Source organism: Hydra viridissima, unplaced genomic scaffold, assembly GCF_058129835.1.
Source record: "Hydra viridissima isolate aposymbiotic clone 2 unplaced genomic scaffold, HvirCarnegie_v1 scaffold_9, whole genome shotgun sequence".
NCBI classification, from domain to species: domain Eukaryota; kingdom Metazoa; phylum Cnidaria; class Hydrozoa; order Anthoathecata; family Hydridae; genus Hydra; species Hydra viridissima.
Genome location: NW_028324308.1, coordinates 6,930,296 through 6,956,098, shown reverse-complemented (window position 1 = coordinate 6,956,098; position 25,803 = coordinate 6,930,296). Strand labels below are relative to the sequence as shown.

Below are 25,803 nucleotides of genomic sequence, written 5' to 3'. Positions count from 1 at the left end.
GTGTAATTGTATTTAATTTTTAAAATTACAATCACAATAGTAATTGTATTTAATTTTTAAAATTACAATCCTAACCCTAGTCTTTACTCTTTTTGTTCCATATACCTTAAATGAGGGCCAAAATATTGCTTACATTGAGAATTGCAAGCTCCTTAGTAAAATAGCGAAGAATTTTGAAGAGCTGAAAACTTATAGGACTGTGATGTAGTGCAAAAAACATTTTTGGGTACTTCAACATCTTCCATATTTGACTAATATGACTGATCTGTTTCCTGTTTCCAAAACAAAAGCATGCTATGAAAAGAACAATTCATGAAAATGATAACTAAGTCTAAGAATTTGTGATAAATGTTATTGAGGTGATTTCAAAAAAAGACTTAAAAACCTATGAATGCATAAATTTTTTTATGAGATTTTTGGAATTGCCACTTGGTTGAATATGCTATATTGTTTTTTTGTTTTTTTTTATTTTTTTTTTTTTATTTTTTTTTTAAAAAAAGTATAATTATTGGTTGTTGTTTTTTTTTTACATATGTAACTTCAGCCCAATCCACTTTTTCAATTCCAAGAGAAATTGTTTGAATTCAATATCATTACTTTAATAAATATTTAATTCAAATAGAAAAGTGTATCGGATGATCATCATCATTTCAAGTTTATTTCATTTAAAAAAATTTATTTCTGAATGATTTTTAAATTTCTTTTCTTCAGGTTCAAGAAGGATCACCAGGATATAAAGCTGGACTTGAACCTTTTTTTGATTTTATTGTGTCAGTGGAAAACCAAAGATTAGTAAGTTGTTATTCTTGTTGCTTTTTGTTGTTGTTTTGTTTCTTAATCTTGTTTGAATGTATCAACAATAAGGAATAGTCTTAACTAACCTGTTGACTACCATTTTTGACTGCCTCATACTCAATAGTTTAATATAGTTTTTAGTTACACAAATTGGTATTATGATGATAGAAAACACTTTAAAGCAATTCTTAATCATAACTCTTGATAAGAAATTTGAATCTTTACACCATTTCCTTGAAATTAATTTTTCTTGAGGAAACATTAAAGTAAACAAACTCTGAATTAATGATATGCTGACTACATAATTGCATAAACACTTTATTCACTCAAATTAACTGTCACATACCTACACAATTAACTCTCACATACCTACACAATTAACTCTCACATACCTACACAATTAACTCTCTTTTCAGATTATTGTATTTTTAAATTTCCCTCTATCTGTTGCAGGATCAAGATAATGAAACATTGAAAGAGGTGCTCAAACAAAATGTTGAGAAGCCTGTAAAGATTCTTGTTTATAGCAGCAAAACAAGAAAGGTTCGAGGTGAGAAATGATTTTTCAAAAGTAATTTGAATCTAAACTGATCACAAATTTAGTTTTAACTATCATAGATAATGACATAGAAAGTAGATGATTTGTACCTGACTTTAACTAGAAACTAAAGATTCAAACCTATTAAATCAACTTTTTCATGTTAAATACAAGAAAATGTTATAAAAAAAATATCATTTCATACAAGAACTGGATTTACGAATTAAGTAAAAATGACAACCATCTTGAAACCTTTTTATATACATTTTTATGTGTTTTTCAGTATTACAATGAACAAAACCCATTTAGTAATTAGTACCTGTTTATATATGAGATTACCATCCTGATGAAAGTTGGAAGGGATGGAGGGGGAAGGCAGAAAGGAGGACATGATTCCAGATTTTGTTAGAGCCTCATAATTTTAAAGTTTATGTAAAGTATTAAAAGATGATAACATGTCCATCAGCTCTTTTTCATTGGATTTGTGAACATTGTACAACTGGAATAGGGATGGCAAAATCCCGGACATTCTCAATCCTGGGATTGAGAAATTTATCCCTGGGAAATTCCAGGATTTAATAGAAAACAGTAACAAACATTGGCGGTGAAGCATGTGAAGCATGTGAAGAACAAGTTTTTAAGTACTCATTAAACACTGAAAAATGATTAATTTATTGATAATATAATTATATTATCAAAAAGTTAATCATTTTTCATTTTTTAGTTAACTAAAATAGTTCATTACTAATGAACCTAAGTAATTTAAGTTATAAAACAATACATTAAAAAGATAACATAATATAAATAAAAATAATAATTAAAAACAATATGAATATAAATTAGTATACATGAATTTTACATATTTTTGAAAATACCACTTTAAAAAATTGAAAGCTTCAATTATTTCATCGTTTAATTGTGTTTGATTTTTTAACCATAAAAGCCCAGCTGCTGAAATAGCTCGTTCGGGCTCCACACTTGTTGGCCGTACAGATAGTATATAATCATATGCTTTTTGAAGGTCATTACCTCTTGAGACACCACTTTCAAATAATGACATTTCTTTTTGAATCTTAGAAGTTTAACTTTCTACCCTTATAGGTTATATTTTAAAAATATTTACTTAAGTTCTAATTTTTTTTAAAGTTCTAAAGTTCTTAAACTATTTCAACTTACGTTTCTTTACCAGATTTATAATTCTAACCGAATTTGTTACTGTGAAATTGATTACCACTTTGAATAACTGTAAAAAAAGTTTATTTAATTAATAAACCTTCTGTATTTTGAAAACTTCATTAATTTAAACTGTAGTTGAAGAACTTTTGAGAATCATGCATACATATCGTTGCATAAGAATTATAGGGTTCTATCGAATATTTTTTGTTGTTGTGAGAATTAAACTTTCAATTTTTCTTAGTTAAAATCTTTTATTCCTGTAATTTTTTACACTATACGTCTTTTTTGTTATTTATTTTCTACAATTAAACTGATAATATTTATTATATAATTTTTTAATTTTTGGGTTTTATTGCTAATTGTTAATTAAAGCTTTTGTTAATAAATTCTTATAATATAAAAAAAAAGCAGATAGAGCCCACTAATTTTCATGCGACAATTTGGAATTAAAATGAAGTCAAAAATTCGAAATTGAATTAAAACATTGCAAAGAGAATAAACAGTTATGTAACAAGTATTTTACCAAAGACTATATTTACTAGACACTTTATGATATTAATAGCTAAGTTAATAGCTGAATCCCTATTTATTTTTACATTTTTTTATTACATTCCTGGAAATTTTTTGTGAAAAATCCTGGGATTATGGAATCAACAATTTATACGGGATCCCAGGATTTTGGGATCCTGGGATTGCCATTCCTAAACTGGAATGAGAAAAACATATCAACCAAAATATTTGTACTATAACTATGGATATATTTGTTTTTTCCAAACCATTTTGGCCTTTTCACCTTCATTTAGTTGTGTTTTGTTTTTCTGTCCTTGTTGGTGCAGAATGAAATACTGCATTAAACTCATCAGACAGTAACTGTGGGTGAGACAAAATTTTAATCTAGTCATAATAAGAGAAAAAGAAAACTCAAGGAAGAAACGTTTCTCGCCACTGGCACACCTTAAGTCTCTGAGTGATGTAGATACTCAAGAGTTTGCTACTAATGTTGCAGATTGTCCTCATCCTGATGATAATTTTCATCTTGAAGATTCACAACCTCAGAAGATGATCATGACAATTGTCCTGTAACAGAACATAAAAGCTTAAAAAAAAAACAACTGATGAATCCAGATCTACTACCTCATGGTGATATGATCCAGGAATGCTGAATGCTCAAATTACATGTAGCTTAAATACACGTAGATCAAACTCTATTTCCTTAATTGTTGCATTTCAGAATTTGAGTATCCTGCTCTTTGGCCCTAAATTTTTTTCCCTTTGATATGCAGATGGTAAGTCAATTTTTTCACTACCACAATGTTAATAAGATAGGCTAAAAGAAGGAGAATGATTTTTTAAATAAAAAATATAGGGCATCTTAAGTATTGGTATTTATATAGATATTAAAAAATCGTTTAACCAGTTTTAAGCAGTAAAATATGGTTTAAAACAGTTTAAATCACTGATTTTGTTTAAACAAATAAAAGATGGCTTTTTGAAAACTACAGTTTTTTAATTATTTGTTTTTTAAAATAAAAGTTTCTTTACAGATGCAAGTATAACGCCAAGCAATCTTTGGGGTGGCCAAGGACTTTTAGGTAGATTACCCTTAAAATATGTTGATACTTTTATTTAAGGTAAACCTTTTTCTCAGCTGAAACTAAAATTTTATTATAGGTGTTAGCATAAGATTTTGCTCATTTGAAGGTGCAGCTGAAAACGTTTGGCACATACTGGTATTGTTACTTATTAGATTTTTTTTATCATAGAAAATAATTTTTTTTTTTTTTTTTTTTTTTAAATCAATAATTCTTTGAGTAACTTGTAATAAAGTACCTTGTTGCATTACTGGGTTTTTTACCTACAAAATACATAGTTAATCCACCAGCATCAAACACCTAAATGAAAGCCATTTAGGTTGTAATGTTTTGTTTTGTTTTCCACAAGAAAGTTGATTTTGATTTTTTAATATTGCAGGATGTCCATCCGAATTCTCCTGCTGATATAGCTGGGTTACGACCACACACAGATTACATAATAGGTTCTGATACTGTTTTACATGATGTAAGATTTTTTTTTTTTTTTTTTTTTTTTTTTTTTTTTTAGCTGCTAGATTTAGTTGAGTTTTCTTTACTGATTGCATTTATATCTACCTTAGGTAGATGATTTTTTCAGTCTTGTTGATCAACATCAAAAAAAACCTCTAAAGTTGTACATTTACAATTCAGAAACTGATGGCTGTCGTGAGGTACTTAAGCATTTAAGCCATATTCTTACTTTCACTATAAGAAAACGGCTAGAATATCTAATATTTTTTAACTTTATCTTAAAAGGTGACAATAACACCGAATTCCAACTGGGGAGGTGAAGGAAGGTTAGTCATGATGGGTTTTTGTCATTCCATAAGGGGGAAAAAATGTCAAAATATTGTTTTAAGTATACAGCTTTCTTCTATTTAAAAAAAAGTTGTATCTGTTTTCTTTTTTAACTTCTACTTAAAAATCTGCCATAGCTAACAAAAAGAAACCAACAAACAAACAAAATAATAGAATTGATGTTTTTTAACTGTCACTTTGTTTTATAGTATTGGTTGTGGAATTGGATACGGATATCTGCATCGTATTCCTATTCCCGATACAACAAAGTCCTTGCATCCGCCTTTTATCGCAGCAACAACAGTTAGTGTGACTGGTTTTTCGGAGGTGTGTGAAAAAGTTTTTTAATATAGACATTCTGTATGAAAAAGTCTTTAACGAGCTAATTATTAATGCGCTAAAAATTCAATTAGGAAAATTAAACGTTAAATTGTTATTTTATAAACCAAAAAACTAACATTTTTTACATATTCTATTTAACCTGGCCTAATTTGCTATTTTATTTTTTTGTTATTCTTAAAAAAAGTGAAGCCACTTCACTTGTAGCAGTATTTTAAACTGCTGTATTTTAAATTCTCTTAAATATTTATAGGTCCCATTAGGACGTGGTTCTCCCCTTCCCATTAATACATCAAGCTTGCAAGATTCATTAGCTGGTATGAATTTTAGTGGGAATGTTCCTAAAACAACTTCGTTTATAACGCCGCAGTTAACGCCAGGAATAAATCACGGGCATTCTGTAGCCGTTACTGAGGGTCAATCTCCACCGTCGTTTACTTACGTGCAGCACGCAGTCCAAAATGTGCAGTCAACCTCATCACAACAAGCATCTCCTGCTATTCTCCCGACGACTACTTCAAGTTACCAACCAGCAACACTTTTAGCAAGTAAAATTGATGAACTAAATCAATTAACGACTTTTCACATGAATACAGTCACAACCAACGGTCATGTTTCCTACACTAATGATACGTCACGAAGTCCTGTCGCTCACCCACATGTCCCACCGATGGAAATCTCACAGCTCAACAATGCAACAATTATTGCTAAACCGGTTCCGTTAATGACAGATATAACGCTCGGTGCTACTCCAAGTACTGCGATATAAATATTCATCGTCTTATTTAAAATAAACTTTAAGTTATTAAAAATGTATATTTTTGAGTTACTTTTTGTCCTCTAGTATTTTTTTTTAAATATATCAATTTATTGAAACACTTTCGGTTTTTAAAAATTTTAAACATTCACTTTGGGGCTGTTTATATAGAAAGCGGGCTGGTTCGTTTGCCGGGCCAGCCCGTTTACCGAGATATCGATGTCATCAATATTTTAACTTAATTTTATTTTTCGTTTATATGAATAAACAAGCAGGCCCGGATAGCAATCCGGGCTAGTTCGTTTATTCATATAAACGCAAAATAAAATTAAGTTGAAATAAGGACGACGTCGAGATCTCGGCAAACGGGCTGGCTCGTTTGCCGAGCCAGCCCGCTTTCCATATAAACAGGCCCTTTATGATGTTGGTGACGTCAAAGTGTGAGGTCTGTTCTGGCGATGATTTTAGTTATCAGCTTATGTTTATACAACCAGGATTTATAATATTTCACTTGTGTATGAGTAACTCTAAGGATTGTTGTTAACTTATGTGAAAATAATGTTTCTTTTGATGGCGTGCTCCATGTGCATATTTGGATAGGGATCGACTAAAAAATATTTTGATATTAAAAACAAAATTAGTAAAAGAAAATTTTATTTTCGACTAAAAGAGAAAAGAAATTTGAGTTTTAAGTAAAAATTTAAAACAAAATCATTACGTGACAATACAATTACTGGAAGTTAATGATACACGAATGTAAGCGCTGATTTTTAAAATATCTACTCGAACTGCTAATTGTATTTTAAGTTTATGTTAAAACTTCTGCGAGAGTTTCTTTAAAAAAAGTGTTAAGTAATTGAGTGTTTTTAAATTAATCACCCAGACTCCAGTATTAAACTAATCCATGCTAATCGTTTTCATTATTGATTTAAGCTTATCGTAGAAAGAAAAAAAAAAGGCTGCCTCTGCTTTTAATTGCATCCAACTTCTATTGAGATAAAGATTTTTTAACCTAAAATTTAATGCTGGTTTCTATTCAGCAGAAACATAAGTAGATGTAACATTTTTACAATTATATTCATGATAAGCTTGTATTTTTTAAAACAAAAAAAAACTTTGATTAACTGATACATAACTAAACTGTTTTAAAGAAAATCATGTTTAATTTGGAATAAAAACTCAAAACATTTGTTTAATGCAAGGAGTTTGATACCTAGACACCGAGGAACTTTTACGAAATAAAGTTTTTATTATAACCTATAGTTATTTTTTTATCTACAATTTGGTTTAATTTTAAAAAATTAACGGCGTCTAGTTTAAGATTGTTTTTCCAACGTGCAAGTTCACTGAATATTTAATTCAAAACGTTTTTTTTTTTTTTTTTACTGCTTCTTGTTATCTCATTTTTTGCTTCTTGTTATCTCATTTTTTATTTCTTGTTATCTCATTTTTTACTGCTTCTTGTTATCTCATTTTTTATTTCTTGTTATCATTTTTTGCTTCTTGTTATCTCAGAGAAACTTCTGATAACGGGATTCTAGACATCGATTTATAGCAGTTAGTTGAAACCTCAGGAAGATATGCAAGAGTTCTGAATTTAAATTTAGATTTAGAACCAAAAATTTGTTTGTGTAATGGAAAAGATTCTTAAGCTCACAAAAAAACAATCAAAGTCATAACAATTGAAATGGATAGGCTTTATTTAGATCTGATCAAATATTATTGTTAAAAACTAAATTTTTGAGAAGTTTTTCTTAGAGGTTCCAATCGAAAAAACATTATTTAATTCAGTTTAAAATTACTTCCTCTTATTCAGCGAATCTAGATTTTTTTAAATGTGGCTAAAAGATTCGTGACCAATAAAGGAAGCGAGTGAGACAAGTGTATTGACAACGCGCCCTAACTACTTAAATAAATGGTGCTTCATTAAGTCTGCAAATACAATCATTTCCTTTCGGAAATCTTTTTTCCAAATAGTTAAAATGTTTTATAACTACTGAAACATTATGTGATCTCTATTTAGTGAATGGTTACTTTGTTATAGACTCGTTTGAAGTTTTCGATTTTTTTAATTTTGTTGAATGAAAAACATTTGCAATTGGTTGAATGTTAATCGCACAGGCGTAGATTTATTTTTTTTTTTTTTTGTCCAAAAAACAAGAAACAGGGTTTAAATAGTTATTTGAATACTTCCGCTTTGACATCATTTTATGTTAATACAAAACTCCCTGAAGTGTACTTAGTGCTCATTTATGTTAATACAAAACTCCCTAAAGTGTATATAAATTTTATACGCTCTTATGAAGAATTTGGACTAGCTGAGTGACTTTTCCCCAGTACCAGGCTTGAAAAAAGATTTCCAAAGGCTGCCAATCGATGTTGTAATTTGTTTAAATAAACTGCACTTAAAAGAACAAAGAAAATTTTTGTGGAAACGTAAAAGAAGATTTTCATCCTATTATGTCTTATAATCTGAATTTTCACATTCTCAGCTCACCCAATTTGTCACTGTATTATTGCCAAAATAGCCTTCGTTACTAAACTCATTTAGTTTACACTCACTACGCATCATAAAATATTTTTTTCTGTGTTGTGGTATTTTTATCTACTTTTTTAGTCAAAATTAATTACGAAATATTTTGCTTTAAGTCTTTAAGAGACAACGATTATGTTTGCTTATTCTCATAGCGGAAGACTTTACTTAGTTTAAAAAGCTTTACGTTTTAGAACGAAGTCTCCTTTATACGTATATTCTATGTAACATAACCCGTGTCTTCTGATAATGCTAAAAATCCTTTAGCCACATAGTCATACAAATAAGAATCACGTATAACTAACTAGAGAACCTTTTCAGAAATCACGTGGCATGGGTTTTTACCTTATCTCTCAAAGAAAAAAAAAAAAAAATAGCGTGTACTTATAATTGGCATGCTCTAAATTAAAGTGGAAAAGTCTTCGGAAACATGAATCAGTGTGCTTAAAAAACAAATAATTTTTAGAAGATGGTTTTCATAAATGGAAGTAAAAAGACTAATTTCTTCTTTACATGTTATTTATTCCCACCTTATTTTATAGATTTTACGCCAAATGTCTGAAGACTTTAAACCTTGTTTAAAGGTTAGCTAAAAGGCGAGACGAATTGACTGTAAAAACGACTTTATTTAGGACACCGATCATTTTTGGGTCATATTCCACATGATAAAGAAGCATCCATCAACTGCTTTAATAACGCAAAAAAAGGCGTTTCGTTAATAATTAATAAAAACTGAGTGTTTAGAAATCGATAGCAGTTTTCATCGGTAGGTTTATTTGCATTTGTTTACTTATTACATTTTTAACAAAAATTCCAATGAAAATTCTTTTCTACCAGTTATACAATTTTTATCTTTGAGTTACAAAAATTTTATCCATGAAATATAAAAAATTAAAGTATTGAGGTTTCTTTTTTTATATATATATTTATTTTATGAAATTAAAAAAATTTGAAAAAAATTGTTTTTTCTAACTTTTTAGAAAGAATTTGAAAGATGAATATGGTATCGTTTGCAATTGTTTTACTCGGACTTCATCCATCATTTTGTGTATCATTCATACCAGCCCAAAAAATAAACACCCAGACCGACGTCATACAGTTCCAAAAACTAGTTCACTCTAAACACAATGACGACACAGTTATTGGTGATATAAATGACTGGTCAGCAGAAAATTGCAACGTAACGTACATTCGAAAAAATATTAAACTAGAAAAATGTCATCCAAAGCAACTGTTTTTACCAGTGTGCCAAGGCCATTGCAGATCGATTTACCAACCACGGTTTAATGAAAATAAAGGGATCCAATACTGTAGAGCATGTTTGCCGACCTCTTTCGAAAGCAAAATAATAAGTCTAGAATGTAATGAGGACGCTTACAGAAATTTTGTTTCAATTCAATGGATAAAAGGATGTCAGTGCAGGTCTCTGAAGTGCTCTGTATAATAGCGATATGTCGTAAAATAGTGCAAAATGGTACAATCGTAATAGTAGAAATGTGATTGGTTTTGACCTATATCTTAAACCTTTCAATCAACTCTTTAGGCAAACGTAAAAAAACTCGAGTTTTTACTTCGATAAAACAATTTGTATAAAACATTTTAGATAAAATTTATTTATTTTGTTTGCATTTTTTTCAAGATGAAGTTTTTCAACATAGTTAAAAAAAATTTGTTAAAAAGAGGATAACTTATTTAAAACTTACAGACATTTTAATTATCAAAAATAACTGTTACCAAACAAAGGATATAGTATTTTAAACTCCCAAGAGAAATCATGTCACAAAAACCACACCTCATGATTACTTATTTATTTAAATTTACTCATGAAGAAGCGGTTATTTACAACAGAATTTATTTTGAAACAACCACCTCTAAGTTAAAAAAAAAATGGATATAAGAGGTTCAATTCTTTGCAATTTTTTAAAAAATGAATTCTCTATGATCTAAAAATATTCCTAAAGAAACTAAGGTACATACATCTTTAAAAAGACGTTAGCTTATATATTTGATTATTTTAGCCGTTTTGATGTGGGATAACCCTTTACATTCTTCCTCTGGTGATAAACAAACAAAAAAAATTTAACAAATAAATACAAGCTTTTGTGAATTATAGTTAAATAAATGTCATAAATCGAATACTCTAAAAAAAAAAATCACTCGAGCCTTAGAAATAATAATTCTCTTAAAATAAATGCAATAAAAGCAACAACAAAAAACATTCTTATATAATTTTTCAAATTTTATAAGTTTAATTATAATTTAATCTTTCTGAAGGGGGAAGGTAACATTCGGCTCTAACCCTCTAATACACCACTGTTGCAAAGTTAAACTGGGGTAACTTTGACCTCGAACTTGCTTTGACACTCTTTGTTAAGTAAACTCGTTAATTGTCTAAAATGTGTTTATGATAGAAGCAGAGTTTCCGACTTGTTGAGAGTGCCATTTTGATAATTTATTATGCTATTTCGCAAAATATTTTCGGATCGTGTTGTCATTTTGCTCAATTTAAGTTTCAACAAAACTTTGTTTCGGGTTTAGCCACAATTTTTTGTTTTTTTTTCTGCATTGTCGAATTATAGCCGTTAATTAAATTTTCAAGCTAATTTTGTAAGCCTGCCTTCAGTTTACATAATATTAACATTTTTCAAGAATTGGGCAACTTTGACTTGGTGTCAAAGTTATAGCACGATATATCAAATTTACCCATTAGAAACCCAGGCTGTTTTTATCTAAAGCTTAACACAGTTAGTTATGTTTATTTAGGGTGCTACAACTTTGCTGACTCTTATTAAGCACAAGCTTACTATCATACTAACTTAAATGAGTGATGTATTTTTGTCCAGGTTTGCTTCAGAGATACGACTCACACATATAAGCGATCAGAGGGTACCAGGAAGTAAGGGTATTCAACGGAGATCATGAAAAGTGCAGTTTTTGACATAAAGAAAAATAGGATGAGCATTAAGAAAACTACTTTGCTTCACAAGGTTAAGTAGAACCACATTGACCCATCATTTGAAGGGATACAGGAGTTGTTCAGTTGATACACAGACTTTGCTTACTAACGACTAAGAACAAGTAATAGTGCACGCCCTCAGCCGTGGTGAATGACTACTTTGAAAAGCTCACATTTATCAGCGCCAGAGCTTGAGATGGATACCTCAAGATATTATTTTACTTTGATAAAGTTGTTTTAATATATAACTCTAAACTCAATTACTCTGAACGGAACTAAATTGTTGATTTGTAAGCAGGATACTTGAATTTAAAGTATAATTGTTTAATTAACTTTTGAATTGCGAAAAGTGAGAAAAAATTCCTTTTAAATGTTTCTATTATCGTTAAACATCAAGCAAAAAATGATTTAGTGAACTTTGTCTTCGATAATATATCTCGTTTCAGCATTTTAAGATTTTATCGATCCCTAACGGTAAAACACTTGCATGAAAAAATACTTCTCTAAGTAAATTTCATGATAAAATGATTAAATATGCTTAACTGGTAAATGTCAGAAATTACATCTGCTGATTTTTTGTAAAAGAAACAAAACGTTCAAATCAAGCACAAACACAGATGACCAAAAATATACTCATAAAAAAATATTTACGAAACTGATGATCTATATTGAATTTGCTTTATCTAATTTATTTGTAAACCCAAATCACATGAATGTTTTTTGATTTCCAACACGCGCACCGTTTTTTTTTCAGTGCCTTTTTTCCGTTTTTTAATTCGCGTTTTCAAACTGAGTTTCTCAAAGTTATCGACAGAGTTTTATACTTAAAATATTTACAAGCCGATTAATTCTCTTTAAAGTTTTTTTTTATTTATTTTAGATCCATATATTCTAACTGCCACAAATAAACAAACTTTAATATATTTATTAGTTGCCTTTTACATTCACCAACCTTCCGTCAAAATGGTGAAATCTTCCGAAATTGACGAGGAAAAAAAAGTCGATAAAATTACAAAAGAAGGCACAAAAAATGGTTTGATTGTTTTTCATTTGAATTAAGAAAAATAACTTTTAGACATTCTGATGAAAAATTTAGTTATTATACTTAAGTAACCTTTAGAAAATTGTTTTTTTAAGAGCCTGGGATGCGAATTGGCTCTGGATATCAAGCTGAAATACCTGAACTATCTAATGGTAAATCAAGTTTGATATACATAATTTTCCCATTCATTTTTCTCTCAGTTATATAGTTATTAAATTTTATACATATAGTTGTGTTATATATTACCAGTCTTATAAGTTAAAAAGCTTAATGACATGCCAATTATTTTAAATATGTACTGTCAACTGGGCTTACTTGGGACAGCAGGTGTAACTTGGGATGAAAATGTTGATTTGTTTGAAAAAGTTTGACAACCCTGGAATTGAAATTGTCAGGTTTATGAATGTTTTATTTAATTTGATAATTTAAGTAATTACCAAATGCTGTCAAACTTGTTAAAACTGTCAAGTTTGTTAAAACTAAATTAACTTTTTTATCCCAAGGTACTCCTGCTGCCCCAAGTGTACCCAGTTTATAGTATTTAAAATAAATGCTATGTAACTTTATTTTGTAATTTAAGTGGTTTTTTTAAATGTTTATTTTGTTAATAAGATTATTCTATTTTGTACTTTATTTATTTTAATTATTTTTATTGTCTGACAAATTTGTATGCAATTATATATAAGTGTATAGGGTTTACAAGTGTAATGGTTTCTCTTTTAAAATCTATATGTTTTACTCATAAAAAATACTTATATATACATACAAGCATACATGCATAAACATGTGTAAACACATTTTATAAAGATAATTCTAAACAAGTAAGGATATGCAAATCTTCAATGATTTACACATTTATTGAGTATTAGGACAAAATTTTCCGTTGTAAATATGGAGTCTTTTTCAAGAAAATCAAAAGAGTTTTTGAAGCTTTGTTATTCTCTAGAAAATATATATAACTAAGTATATTACCTAAAACTTTTTATAACAAAAAAATTGTTGTATACTCACTGACAATTTTCTTGATGATTGCGGCATGACTGTATGTTATGCTGCCAGATAAAATTTTGGGCATCTCTTTAAAATCAAAAACAAATTATCTAAGTTTTTTTTGTCTGTACCTAAAAGAGAAAAAAAATTGCTTGGATCAACTAAAAAAATTGATGGATATCTTCATAAACAATATTCCTAAAAGTAAATAAAACTTGTTTTGGTAGCCTTCTTCCGTGATACAGCCAATATGTTGGGCTATACCAAAATTAGTCAAAATAGATTTGATATATATGTTAAATTTTGTTGAATTCAATTTATACTTTATTTAATATATAGGTTATACTTTATTTAACATATATGTTGTATTATATTTAACAAATAATTTTTTGTTTAAACTTTTTTTTTATACTTTATTTAGTGTGTAAGTTACATCTTATTTAATGTGTTATATCTCATTTTTCCTTCCAAAATCAAAAAGAAACATAAATTTTCTACAAATTGTCTATGAAGATTGAAAAATTTAGTTAACAACATCTGAAAAAAATAATCTCTATAGCTTATTCCAACTTATTTTAAGTTTTAAGTTATTTATATGTTATCACAATGCGTGGTAAATTGTAAATAACTCAAAACTTAAAATAAAAACAGTCAAATTTGTATAAACATGAAGTTTAATTGTTACCTGAAACAAAAACAAACTTATTACATAATTAGTTTGTTCAAGTTATTTATTCCAGTCAGTCTAGGTTGCTGTTTCCAAGTAACCCTTTTAGAAGGCATTATTTCTAATCTCTGTTGTACTTTGTTGTATATATACATTATTTACATGTAAAATCTCTTTTCATGTATTAATATTATTTCTATTTAGATAATACTGTTGAAGAAGAGAATACCTATTTAGAGCCACTTTTGGTTTGGTCCCCATATGACAAAATTAGTGATAATAAATGTATGTTTTTTTCATAAACAAACTTTACTTAGCAAGACATAAAACATTAAGGAATAGATAAAGAAATTCTATTGAATTCTAACTATAAAGTAATAAAAGCCTCTAATATAGATACAACTTGATCAATATCAGAGCATTGGATCTTGGATTAATCAAAACCTACCAATTTTCTTACATCTAACATGGGAAATGCATCTTAAGCTACTCTCATACTCACTCACAATTTAATGAGTCTAGAACTTTAAGCTGTATCAGAAAATATGTTTTTTTTCCTATTAGAAAAATGTCTTACTCCTAATGTTTCTTAAAACTTGGAAGGTCTGTTAATCCAAATCCTCTCATTTTTAAAGCTAATCGGAAATATGCACTAAAATCAAGATTTATTATAAATAGCTAACAATATTTAGTCTCAAAAATAACTTTTTTGTTTTCTTTCATTATCTTAAAATTTGTCTCTTGTTTTGATTTAAAACATTTTGCGCTATTCATTGATATTGATTTTTTGTTGAATACATAAGTGTGTGTATATCATTATACATACATTTATTCAAAGTTTCAATAATTTTATTTTTAGTGGATGAGTACTTAGCCATAGCAAAAGATAAATATGGTTATTCAATTGAACAGGTTTTATATTCCATGTATCTAATAAAGTTTTAAATTATTTGAATTTTTCAATTTTTTTCAATGAGCTTTGGAATGAAAGAAGTAAAAAATCATTTACTTGTTGTTCAAAAAAAACCTCTCCCAGGAATTCTCACTAGAAATCTCTACTTTTAAGAAAGTAGTTTCCTTATCTTTTCTTACGACTGGCCTGTGTGCTAGGTAGTACTGGCCTATCAAAAGAAAAATTATAAGATAAAACTATTTTCTTCAAAAGTTTTTAAAAGCATTTTTACAAATAAAATAAAAAGTTTAGTAATTTAATTATCAATTAAATTTGACAATTGGTTCAGCTTTTTTGGTCAAAATAATACACCTTAAAACAAATTACATCTTATGGTTTTATCTTCTAGTTGTTTTACTGTCCATGGTGCCAATTATTAAAATTCACATTTTATACCTGTTCCAGAAACATTTACTTATTTAAAAATATCTTTTGAAAGTAAAACTAATCGTACACCCTTTTGTAGGTTCTTCAGAAACAGTTCAAAAGTATAAACCAAGGTATTCTTAACACCAGCCCAGTATTAATGTACAAAGTACCCTTGAGGGAAGCTGAGGGGCTTAAGCAAAATTCACACTTTGACGAGAAGTTAAATTTAGTTTAAAAATTTTTTGTTATCAAATTTTATGTTGTGTAAATTTTAAAGCTTTCATTTATATTATTATATCAAGTGTGCTAAGTGATATTTTGATTCTCTGGGGGAAGTTTTTAACTGAGAAGCTAAATGAATTTTATTTTTGATTTTTTTTATAACAAATCTCTTCCTGCTGGGTGGCAGTTGTGAAAAAGTTAGCTCATAAAAACATAAATTTATTGTGTATGCTTTAATTTAAACAATTTTTCAATCTTTTTTTTTTAAATAGGCATTGGGAATGTTATTTTGGCATAAATATGATATTGATAAAGCTACTGATGACTTAAAAAATTTCACTCCCCTTCCAGGTATGACAAAATTTATAACTGCAAGTCACTTCTGTAGTCTAGAGTACCTAACATTTTATAGAAATTAAAAATGGTACCAACAATTTAGTGAAATATGCACTAAAATCAAGATTTATTATAAATAGCTAACAATATTTAGTCTCAAAAATAACTTTTTTGTTTTCTTTCATTATCTTAAAATTTGTCTCTTGTTTTGATTTAAAACATTTTGCGCTATTCATTGATATTTATAACATTTATTGATATTTATAACATTTTATAGAAATTAAAAATGGTACCAACAATTTAGTGAAATATGCACTAAAATCAAGATTTATTATAAATAGCTAACAATATTTAGTCTCAAAAATAACTTTTTTGTTTTCTTTCATTATCTTAAAATTTGTCTCTTGTTTTGATTTAAAACATTTTGAGGTATGACAAAATTTATAACTTCCAGGTATGACAAAATTTATAACTGCAAGTCACTTCTGTAGTCTAGAGTACCTAACATTTTATAGAAATTAAAAATGGTACCAACAATTTAGTGATGTTTTTTTCCAAATTTTTTATGAAGATAAAAAAAAAGTGAAGATTTTTAACTTCTTTTTGTTCACCAGAAAAGGCTTGTGATGTGTTTTATAAATACCAAACTTAAAAAAGCCCAAGCTAATAGATATTTTTTGGGTCTATTTTTAAATATTTTTATGATGATAACTTTAATAGTGGAAAAAGGTTTTGTATATCTGCCCTCTATCTCTCCATTGCAGGTATAGTTAACAATTGTATATGAAATAACATTTGTTAGATATATCAAAATCAAATTTTTAGACGAATGGAGTATGAAAGATAAAGTTGTCTTTGATCAATCATTCCATTCATATGGTAAACAGTTCCCAAGAATTAGACAACAAGTAGGTATTATCATGCTCTTCATTTACGAACCGAATGAAATATTTCGCCCAGAAAACTATACAATCTCTTTTAAAGATACTTTGCTGTACAAAAAATCTGGCAACTTTTTTTTTATTCGTTTTTGACAAAATAAGTGTTGTAAAATACTCCATAAAATAAAATTTGGATTTTTATGAAAATAAATTTTTTTAAAGAACTTTTTCTAAAAAACTTTTTGTGTACAAAATTTATGTTTAATAATAGTTTTTTATATGCTGCTTCTTTCTTCCCTTGCATCAATAAATAAGAAATTATTTTTCAGAATCCTGATCTGTATTATTATTCTTCACATTCTATGCATCAATTTAGTTACATGTAATGAATGACTATAACGTAACATGTAAAAGCGCTTAACTGTTTAACAAATGAACAATCATTTCAAAAAAAAAAAATTTTTTTAAATAATAGCCTGTGAAAGTATCTACTAAAAAGTATGTGAAAAAACCATTTGTTGTGGTATTAACCATACATAGTAATGGTTTTAAAAAACTTAATCTTAAACTATCACCTGTTTTAAAATGGATATTGCATCAGAATGTTATGAAAGGGCTGAAGTGAAAGCTGAGCCACATGCACTAAAAGTAATTGTTATTTGCTGACAATGTTAACAAGTTAATGCTCTTCTAAAATTAATTCAACAAATATAAATGTTTGTGATTGTGAACTTTAAAGTAATTTCAATTGAATGAAATCTGTTATGATAGCATTGATTGCTGTTTAAATCTTATGCATTGGAAAAGTTTAAGTTTTAAATTTGAAATGTATTAAATAAAAAGATAAGTAAAAAGTTACACCATTTATAGCATTTAAAATATTTACTAAAATAAAAATACTTATAGCTTCCTGAAAAGAGTATTGGTTCCCTGGTAAAGTATTACTACACCTGGAAAAAAAATCGAAATAAAAAAAGTTTAATGGACAAAGCAGAAAAGCGTGAAATAAACATGATTAATGGACTTTTTGCTGATGACTCCGATGGTGAAAATGAGTCCAGTGATAGTGAATATGAACCAAATGAAAAGGTAAATGTTTTAAAATTTTTTATAAGAATGTTGTTTTTGTCACCATTTTCTTTATTCAAAAGTGGTTTTATTAAAACATTGCAAATAAAGCATCCTTATGCTTTTTATATACCTCAACTAAGATTGTATGAACTTAAATGTGACACATAATAATAATACCTCCAAAAAACTTTAAAGAAGTCTTATTTTTATTTGAAAGGTGTTTCTCAATGTTTTTTTGTTTGTTTTTTTTTTTTTTTTGCTATTTAGAAATTAAAGACACTAAAAAATGGAGAAAAGGTTTTTGTTTTTTTTAAACATTTTTGAAATAATGCTCAGTAAATGTTATATTAACTGGAAAAATATAATAAAAGTAATATATCTTTACTTATTGATCTTTTTAGCTTCCATCTCCAATAGAAAATAAACCTAGTCCAATGCTATCAACAAATTGTGTGAATTGTGCTGGCGTGACCTCACAAATGAACTCCACTCCTCGGGGAAGAATGTGTGTACCATGTTATGATTACTGGAGGTGATTTTTTTTTTTCAATCAATAAGCCTTTAAACATCAAACCTAATTCAAAAAAAAAAAGTAAAAATAAAACATTTTCAGTTTGTACATTTAGCTTAATCCTACCAAGGTTTTCCAAAATTTAGTTGATGATAATTAAAAAATTTTTTTGGAAATTAGTGGAACTTATAATTTGATATACAGAGAGTTTGATGAGTAACACACAATTTCATTTGTCTGCTACTAATTAGCCAATGAGAATATTTCTAGAATGTTCTTTTTTTAAACATATATGAGGAAGGATTATTATGTTGTAGATTATTATTTTTGGGAATACAGTCATGAACAATATTTCTATGGAAGACAGAATTTTCATCATCAGATGCTATTATGGAAGTGGGAGGTGAAAGTGCAACAGCACCACTACCAAAGTTAAAAGAAGCATGTTTAATAAAAGACCCATTTACCACACACAGCATCAAAAGATTAGTTGATAAATACGAAGGAGTAGGCAGTGTTCTTAACCAGCAGAAATCAGGTTGCCCATCTTTAGAAGAAGAACGAACACCAGTTGTGATGGAATCACTGCATCAGATTGCTTTGCCACAAATTACATGCTTTTTTTTTCACAATTTAATATCTTATTTTCTTGTCGTGCATAATGAAAAAGTTAGTTCATTACAAAACCTTACACATCATCTAAGGTTAAGACTTTCTTTTCCTAATACTTATCATAGTTTTTGAGTTTCCCCCAATTTTATTTATCTAGTCAGATTTCATTAGAAATTAGATAGCTGAGAAATAAGAAACAAAAAACTTTAAATACTTAATTAAGAAATATACTTTTCTTGTATTGATTGAGGTGGCCCTCATTCCAAATAAACATCACATTAACTTATAATTTAACTAAATTAATATAAATAGTTAGATTAACTTTAGATTCAACTCAGGTGTTCCTTCCCCAAAAAAAAAAGTTCTTAGTGTGACATCTGTTGGTTCAATTTCTCTTTGTTACTCTATTGAAGTAACTGAAGCTATTTAATATTAAGTTTTGAACAAAACAACAAATAGTCTCTATTTCTTTACTTCTGCCACCTAAATGTTTATAATAGCTTCATTGTCCAATGCACACTCTTTTATAGTATTAGTTTGGAGAGGTTTTTTATACATTATGGCTGAAAGTTTAAAAGAAAAAAATTCTGATGTCTAATTGCATGTCTGTATAAACCTCAACTAAAAGGTTAATTTACTAGCAAAGCAAAAACTTTCATAATTTTTTAGGAGGACTGGTAGTATGCGACCAAAGGATAATGAAGATCAAATATCTTTATACCATGGACCACAGCACAAGCTAAAGAGAAAACCCCCAAAGGTACACTGTTTACTGTAATAAAAAAAAGATTTTTACTGCAGATTTTTTTAATTTCATATCCTGTTGCAAATTTATTATACTTTAAAGGGTATGCAGTTAAAGCAGGAGGCATTGATTGAAGTAGCACAAGCTCATGGGGATTCCCACATACGACCTTTAGAAATAGAACTAATTAACTTGCGTCGTCAAATACTTACAGATCGTCAATTAATCCAAGAGCAAGATCATGCATTAAGTGGCCGAGTAGAGAAGTGCCGACCCCCAGAGGTACAATGGCTAGTTGGTTACGTCTTTTTACTTGTTTTTGTGATTGTGTATACATACATACATACATACATACATACATACATACATACATACATACATACATACATACATACATACATACATACATACATACATACATACATACATACATACATACATACGTACGTACATACATACATACATACATACATACATACATACATACATACATACATACATACATACATACATACATACAGGGTGATGCTGGCAAAATAGGAGGTCATGAATCAAAAACATTGTTTTATCAAATATTTTTGAAATTTTTAAACTCAAACATTTAAAACAAAGGGTATGTAATAAGTTTACCCATAACTCAATATGATTATCCTCAGTCTTTATTGGTGTCCTTTTTGATATAAATCATCACCTCAGCACCAGCTATCTTAACAGTATTTATGGTATTATGGGAGACATTGTTACCCTCTGCTTCAACTACACCCCACATTTAGTAAAATTTATTACAGTCTGGTGAGCTAGGGGACCAATAGTCAGGTGACCAGTAGAATGCTATATCCTTTGTAAGCCAGGCCTGAGTTGTTTTGGTTTTATAAGTGGATACAAAGTCCTGTTGGAAAACATAATCCCTTCTCTTTATCTTGGAGTCCATCCAAGGTAACTTGGATATTTTGAATATAACATCTAGGACCATGGTAGAAGTGGAGAACTGAGTGTGCATTACGATGAGTACATCTATTTGATCTTCATTACACTCTGTCACCTTGTACATATCCAGCATTCATTTCTTCTGTTCAATTTCTGGTCCTGGTTCTTCTTGTCAGAGAAAAATCATAACAGGCGACATTAACCTTGTGTGTTTCTTTCACGGTTTCTGTCAAGAGCTGATCAGTTCTCATGACATAGGAGTTCATTCCCAGGTCTTCTATGACTGTTTCTGAGATGGTTTTGTGGTGTCATCTTTTAGACCATGGTACACATGGACTTAAATATGGCATCACAAGTCATTGCACAATATCTGCAATGTCTGCAATAACAGAAGTCTGATTTCTTTTTATATCACATTAACAGCCATGTTTTTTAACATGAGTGACTGAAGGTCTCCTGAGTCTTACTGGCATATTCTCTTTTTATTCCGTAAACTAAGTTCTTTTGTAGTTTGAGAAACTCGATCATCTTCTTGGGTGTTCTTACGATGTGAAGATTAACAAAAATGACAGCTCTTATGTTTACGGTTTTAACTTAATCAATACCACATGTAGGTCTCAATATATGTTCAATAATAGTTCATCCTAATTTACCAGCATCTTTCTGTGTGTGTAAGTGTGTTTGTATATTGATTTGCACCTGTACAGCTATTTAAAGGTTTCTCCCTTTTTTCACAATACAGATTCATTTAAAGTCTAAATCCAAATTTAATAATTATATTCTTCAAATATAAATATTAAACTTGGAAATAGACTTTAAATGAAACTGTATTTCAGACAATAGCTGAAAATTGACCTTTTGTTAACAAATTTTACTCGTTTTTGCACCATGTTTTTGTACAAATTTACACGTTTTTGCACAGATATGCACAAACCTTTCTGTCTGTATCTGTCTGTCTGCCTGTTTGTGTAAATATTTATTTTTATATAAATAGTTAATGATGTTGTTAAGGATGCGTCAAGTCACATTTAATCATGATGATTTTAGATGAACCAAAAGTTAAATCCCCGTTGGACGAACGAAGAACTTCTTATTGCAGTTCAGTGTATGGCACTTTTTTAAACATTTTTTATGGAAGGGGAATAGATTCATTTTAAACATTTTGCTTTTCGAAAATGTTTAAGATTAACTCTATTTTAGCAATTCTTCCTTCATTTTAAAGTCTTCTTCGTTTATTTAAAAAGAGGTGCTTTTTTTTCTTCATTTTATGTAAGGTGTTCGTCGTTACGGTCAAGACTTTAACGCGATGGCAGAAGTCATAGGCAACAAAAATGATAGTCATTGTCGGAGTTTCTTCATAAATTATCGTCGGCGATTTAATTTAATAGACATACTTCGAGAATATGAGAAAGAAAATAATATTCCTCGCTCTAATGATATCTGGGATGAAGAAGATACTGATTCTAATGCTGATAATAACATTATGCACCAGCAAGGTATCTTTAAACTGCTCTTTTTTATGCGTTCAATATACAAAAAACAAAACTCTTCTCGGAGTTGTTGTCTATAGATTTTCATCAGCTAACATCTCACTTTTTTTTTCTTTTTATAGATCAGTCTCATCCGCCACCTCTTCGCCGTCAAGTCGATCATATACAATTAAATGAAGCGTTAAAAGGGCCCCCTCCTCTTATGAACAACATGTAAGATCCTAAGCGTTGGTATTCTAACGGGATTGCGTTATTATTATTTCAACAGATGGTCGAAAATATGAGATTAGAAATTTTCCAATTTTCTTTAACTACGTAAGATGAGCGTGTAAATACATTACGCGTGTCATTTGTAAGTTATTATGCGTACATTATTTTTATAATTATTTATAGTTTACGTGTGCACCCAGATTTGTGCAAATTTACTTGTAATTAAGACGAAGATTTGCTGCATTTAAATTGTACTTTATTCAAAATTAATTGTATTTTACTATCAACTACTACTCAAAATCAACTTTTAAATACGGATAGTGTGTATTACGGACTAATCAGGTGGAGTAATAAAGTTAGTAACTGTTCGGTTAACCAATCACAATCAGTGCATCCAATGATGTGTGGACAAAACTATACGAATCGTTAGTCCATCAGAAAAACCTTTTAAAATGTTAACCTAAAAGAATTGCAGCCTTTTTGAGAATAAATAACTTAATGATTAGTAATAAACAGGAGCCGTTTAAATTTTTACACCTTTGTATTCCAGGTATTGTTGATATTAGAGATTAAACTCTTTGATTCATTTGAACTGTTTTTTTTTCCGGATCCAAATACCCGGATCGAGTGACTGCAGATCTTTATACCCAAAAAATGATAGTCGTTAGACTTGAAACGTAAGTTCATATATAGGTTAAACTTCCAGGAGAATGTAGGGTGGGTGGGTGGAACTTACAAACTTATTAGATAATAGTATAAATGACTGTTGCAATAAATAGTTGAATTTATTATCGTATGCAATTGCAAATTTCGTAAAAAAATTCATTTTCTGATCAAAAATAAACTTAGGTCGAAAGTGTGAAGCAGAAGAAATAAATTTAATAAAAACTATTTTAAAATATCACGTTTTTTATTCAAAATGATCTCCAGCATTTGTGGCAGCTTCAACTCCTGAGACTGGAATAGATAGTCTGAATGTAGACCGTGGTCATCTTATTTCTGCTTCTTGATAGCATCCTTCAGAGAGTCAACACTTATGGTACCGTTGACAAGCTATCGAGTCAATGAGCGTCCAGTCTGAGCAGTCTGAGGGCAACTTCAGTACTTAAAGTCCTATCAAGCATCTTAGAAATGTTATTGGGCACAGTGCAATTCATGGAGAGATCAAAAATTGGCTAACTTTTAATACTTATTCTCAGCTTTTTTAAGTTTGTTTTAACTTTCACAATTCTTGCGTAAAAAATAACAAATTGAACGCGTATAAATGATTACAGAACATCTGCTTTGATTGCGCCAAACCTTTTAAGTGGTCGCATACGGGCCGTTAAGTAAAATTCTAATTCTAATAAAAGAAACACATTCCTACGGATACGATCAGTATGCTGTTACTGTATAATCTTAAATTCAGGTTACACCAATGGACCGTTCCCTCTATAGAAAAAAACCACAATACATTTTGGTCTTTGTATTCACCGAAAATAAACAAATTATAGTTAAAGCTTTTTGAAATAAACACTCAAGTAATTTAATTTAAAAAGACTTTTCAAAATGATTTCAAATGATATAATATCTTGTGATAAACTAATAACTCATTCTATTAAAGAAAATATTACCGTTGAGTCAACATCAACAACAAAATACCGCGGTGGCATAACTTGTTGTGTTCCATTATGCAACAATAGTTCGCTCAAAAACAAAAACTTATCGTTTTACATCATCCCAAAGGAAAGTAATTTGAGAAAAAAATGGCTATCTTTAATTAGTAGGAAAAACTTTGTTCCTTCTATTTCTCATCGGGTTTGTTCAGTCCACTTTACAGGAGGAAAAAAGACTTATATGAACAACTGTCCATCTTTACTGCCAAAACAAGTTAAAGACAACATAAAAAAACCAAAAATCACAGTAAATAGTTCTATTGGATATAAAAAAAAAATAGACGAAATTTAAAACGAAAAAAATGATGTTAATTTTTCATTTGAAGAAACCGAGTCTGAAAAGTTAAAAAAAGAAATTATTATCCTAAAGGACAAACTGAACATTATAAAAACTAAAAAGAAAGAAATGAAAAATATTATTATGAACCAAAATCACACTATCAATCAATTAAAATTTACAGTTGACAGATTTAAACATAATCAAGCCCACTTTAAATTTCATACTGGCTTTGAATCATACAATCTATTGTGAGGAAGGCGTTTTTAATTATTATTATGTTTCTTCTTTTATCTATTTAATTTAAATTTTAATGTTTGTTTAACGTTTAGTTTGTTATTTAGTTTAGCTAACGAAGGTAAGGGGAAGGGGAAGGTTTGGGTTAAGGTTTGTTTGGATTAGGTATATGGAGGTTGGAAACGAGGTTGATGGTCTGGGGAGTACTTGGTTAGGTAAGGGCGAGGTTTGGGATTAGTTTGGTTAGAAATGGGCAAGGTTTAATCTAAAAGGGCTAAACTTATAATCGCCGTCCTCAGTATATTCTATAATATAATAAAACTCAACAAATGTTCTATTAATGTGTAATGGTAGCACTCTTACTCTTATAACTTTTATGTAATACAAATAACATTCTCTTACGCTTCTTGCAGTGTTCAATACTGTTTATTTGAATTACTCCTCTTTCTTTTATATCTTCTTATAATACAAATATCTCTTCTTTAATTAAATCTTCTGGTTATTCTCCAGCAATCAATATTAAAAATCTTCTTTTCTTCTTTTATTCAACTGCTTATTAAACTGCTTATTCATCACTATACTCTTCTTATCACAAAATTCTTTCTCTTCTTTAAAATCCTCTTTAAATCTCTTAAAACTCTTTTCTCATAAAATTCTTCTTTTAAATCTCTTTAAAACTCTTTTCTCATAAATTTCTCTTTTAAATCTCTTCTTCTAAAGAAAACTCTCTTAACTTCACTTAACTCTTATCCTTCTCCAATAATCTCTCTCTCTTAACTAAAACTCCTAGATTCTTTCTTTTTTGAGCTTTTATAGTTTTTGCTTGTTTTCCTGTTGCGATATCTTTTCATTTATTTATATGGCAGGTTGATGAGTCTTCAATTTTACGTCTTTTCTCAGTTGTTTTTAACTTTTCTTCTTTCCGTTTTATCGTCTACTAACGTGATAGATTGATGAATCATCGTGTATAAGTTTTTTCCGGTTGTTGTTTTTGACTTTTCTAATTGTCGCTTTATCGTTTACGAGTCTTCGCGTTTACGTCTTTTCTCATTTGTTGTTTTTAACTTAATTCTTTTTGCTTTATCATTTATTGATGTGAAGAGTGGACGAGTCATCTTGTATGTGTCTTTTCCGATCGTTGTTTTT

At 29.0% G+C, this 25,803-nt stretch overlaps 2 protein-coding genes and 1 long non-coding RNA gene across 5 annotated transcripts in view; 2 read left to right on the top strand and 1 right to left on the bottom strand.

Moving 5' to 3' along the window:
* LOC145185112 (Golgi reassembly-stacking protein 2-like) overlaps nucleotides 1-6,093 on the top strand; it is a 9,638-nt gene extending 3,545 nt beyond the window's left edge. The window contains exons 2-10 of the mRNA XM_080060888.2: nucleotides 712-792; nucleotides 1,249-1,345; nucleotides 4,054-4,101; nucleotides 4,181-4,239; nucleotides 4,481-4,567; nucleotides 4,662-4,751; nucleotides 4,837-4,877; nucleotides 5,088-5,205; nucleotides 5,471-6,093. Coding sequence (XP_079917014.2) covers nucleotides 712-792; nucleotides 1,249-1,345; nucleotides 4,054-4,101; nucleotides 4,181-4,239; nucleotides 4,481-4,567; nucleotides 4,662-4,751; nucleotides 4,837-4,877; nucleotides 5,088-5,205; nucleotides 5,471-5,986 — 1,137 coding nt within the window. The 3' untranslated portion in view covers nucleotides 5,987-6,093. The remainder of the gene's footprint in view (nucleotides 1-711; nucleotides 793-1,248; nucleotides 1,346-4,053; nucleotides 4,102-4,180; nucleotides 4,240-4,480; nucleotides 4,568-4,661; nucleotides 4,752-4,836; nucleotides 4,878-5,087; nucleotides 5,206-5,470) is intronic.
* LOC149883793 (uncharacterized) overlaps nucleotides 1-25,803 on the bottom strand; it is a 26,148-nt gene extending 345 nt beyond the window's left edge. Inside the window, exons 1-3 of the long non-coding RNA XR_016456059.1 lie at nucleotides 25,060-25,803; nucleotides 17,498-18,567; nucleotides 13,517-13,626 (exon numbers count right to left, since the gene is read on the bottom strand). This is a non-coding gene — a long non-coding RNA (uncharacterized LOC149883793). The remainder of the gene's footprint in view (nucleotides 1-13,516; nucleotides 13,627-17,497; nucleotides 18,568-25,059) is intronic.
* LOC145185445 (REST corepressor 1-like) lies at nucleotides 12,216-23,074 on the top strand. 3 transcript variants are annotated; one of them, XR_016456058.1, is made up of 14 exons: nucleotides 12,216-12,496; nucleotides 12,601-12,657; nucleotides 14,367-14,447; nucleotides 15,022-15,074; nucleotides 15,978-16,056; nucleotides 16,867-16,949; nucleotides 17,829-18,011; nucleotides 18,261-18,290; nucleotides 18,395-18,525; nucleotides 19,786-19,876; nucleotides 19,964-20,143; nucleotides 21,783-21,893; nucleotides 22,063-22,284; nucleotides 22,401-23,074. XR_016456058.1 is itself a non-coding variant. In XM_090099205.1 (14 exons), exons 1-14 carry the CDS (start codon nucleotides 12,427-12,429, stop codon nucleotides 22,493-22,495), a joined length of 1,413 nt encoding a protein of 470 aa, XP_089955331.1. In that variant the 5' UTR covers nucleotides 12,216-12,426; the 3' UTR covers nucleotides 22,496-23,074. The 3 variants fall into 3 exon arrangements, 2 of the variants coding, with proteins under 2 accessions (XP_089955331.1, XP_089955332.1); XM_090099205.1 differs by having other exon boundaries at nucleotides 21,836-21,893; XM_090099206.1 differs by having other exon boundaries at nucleotides 12,314-12,496; nucleotides 15,022-15,088; nucleotides 21,836-21,893.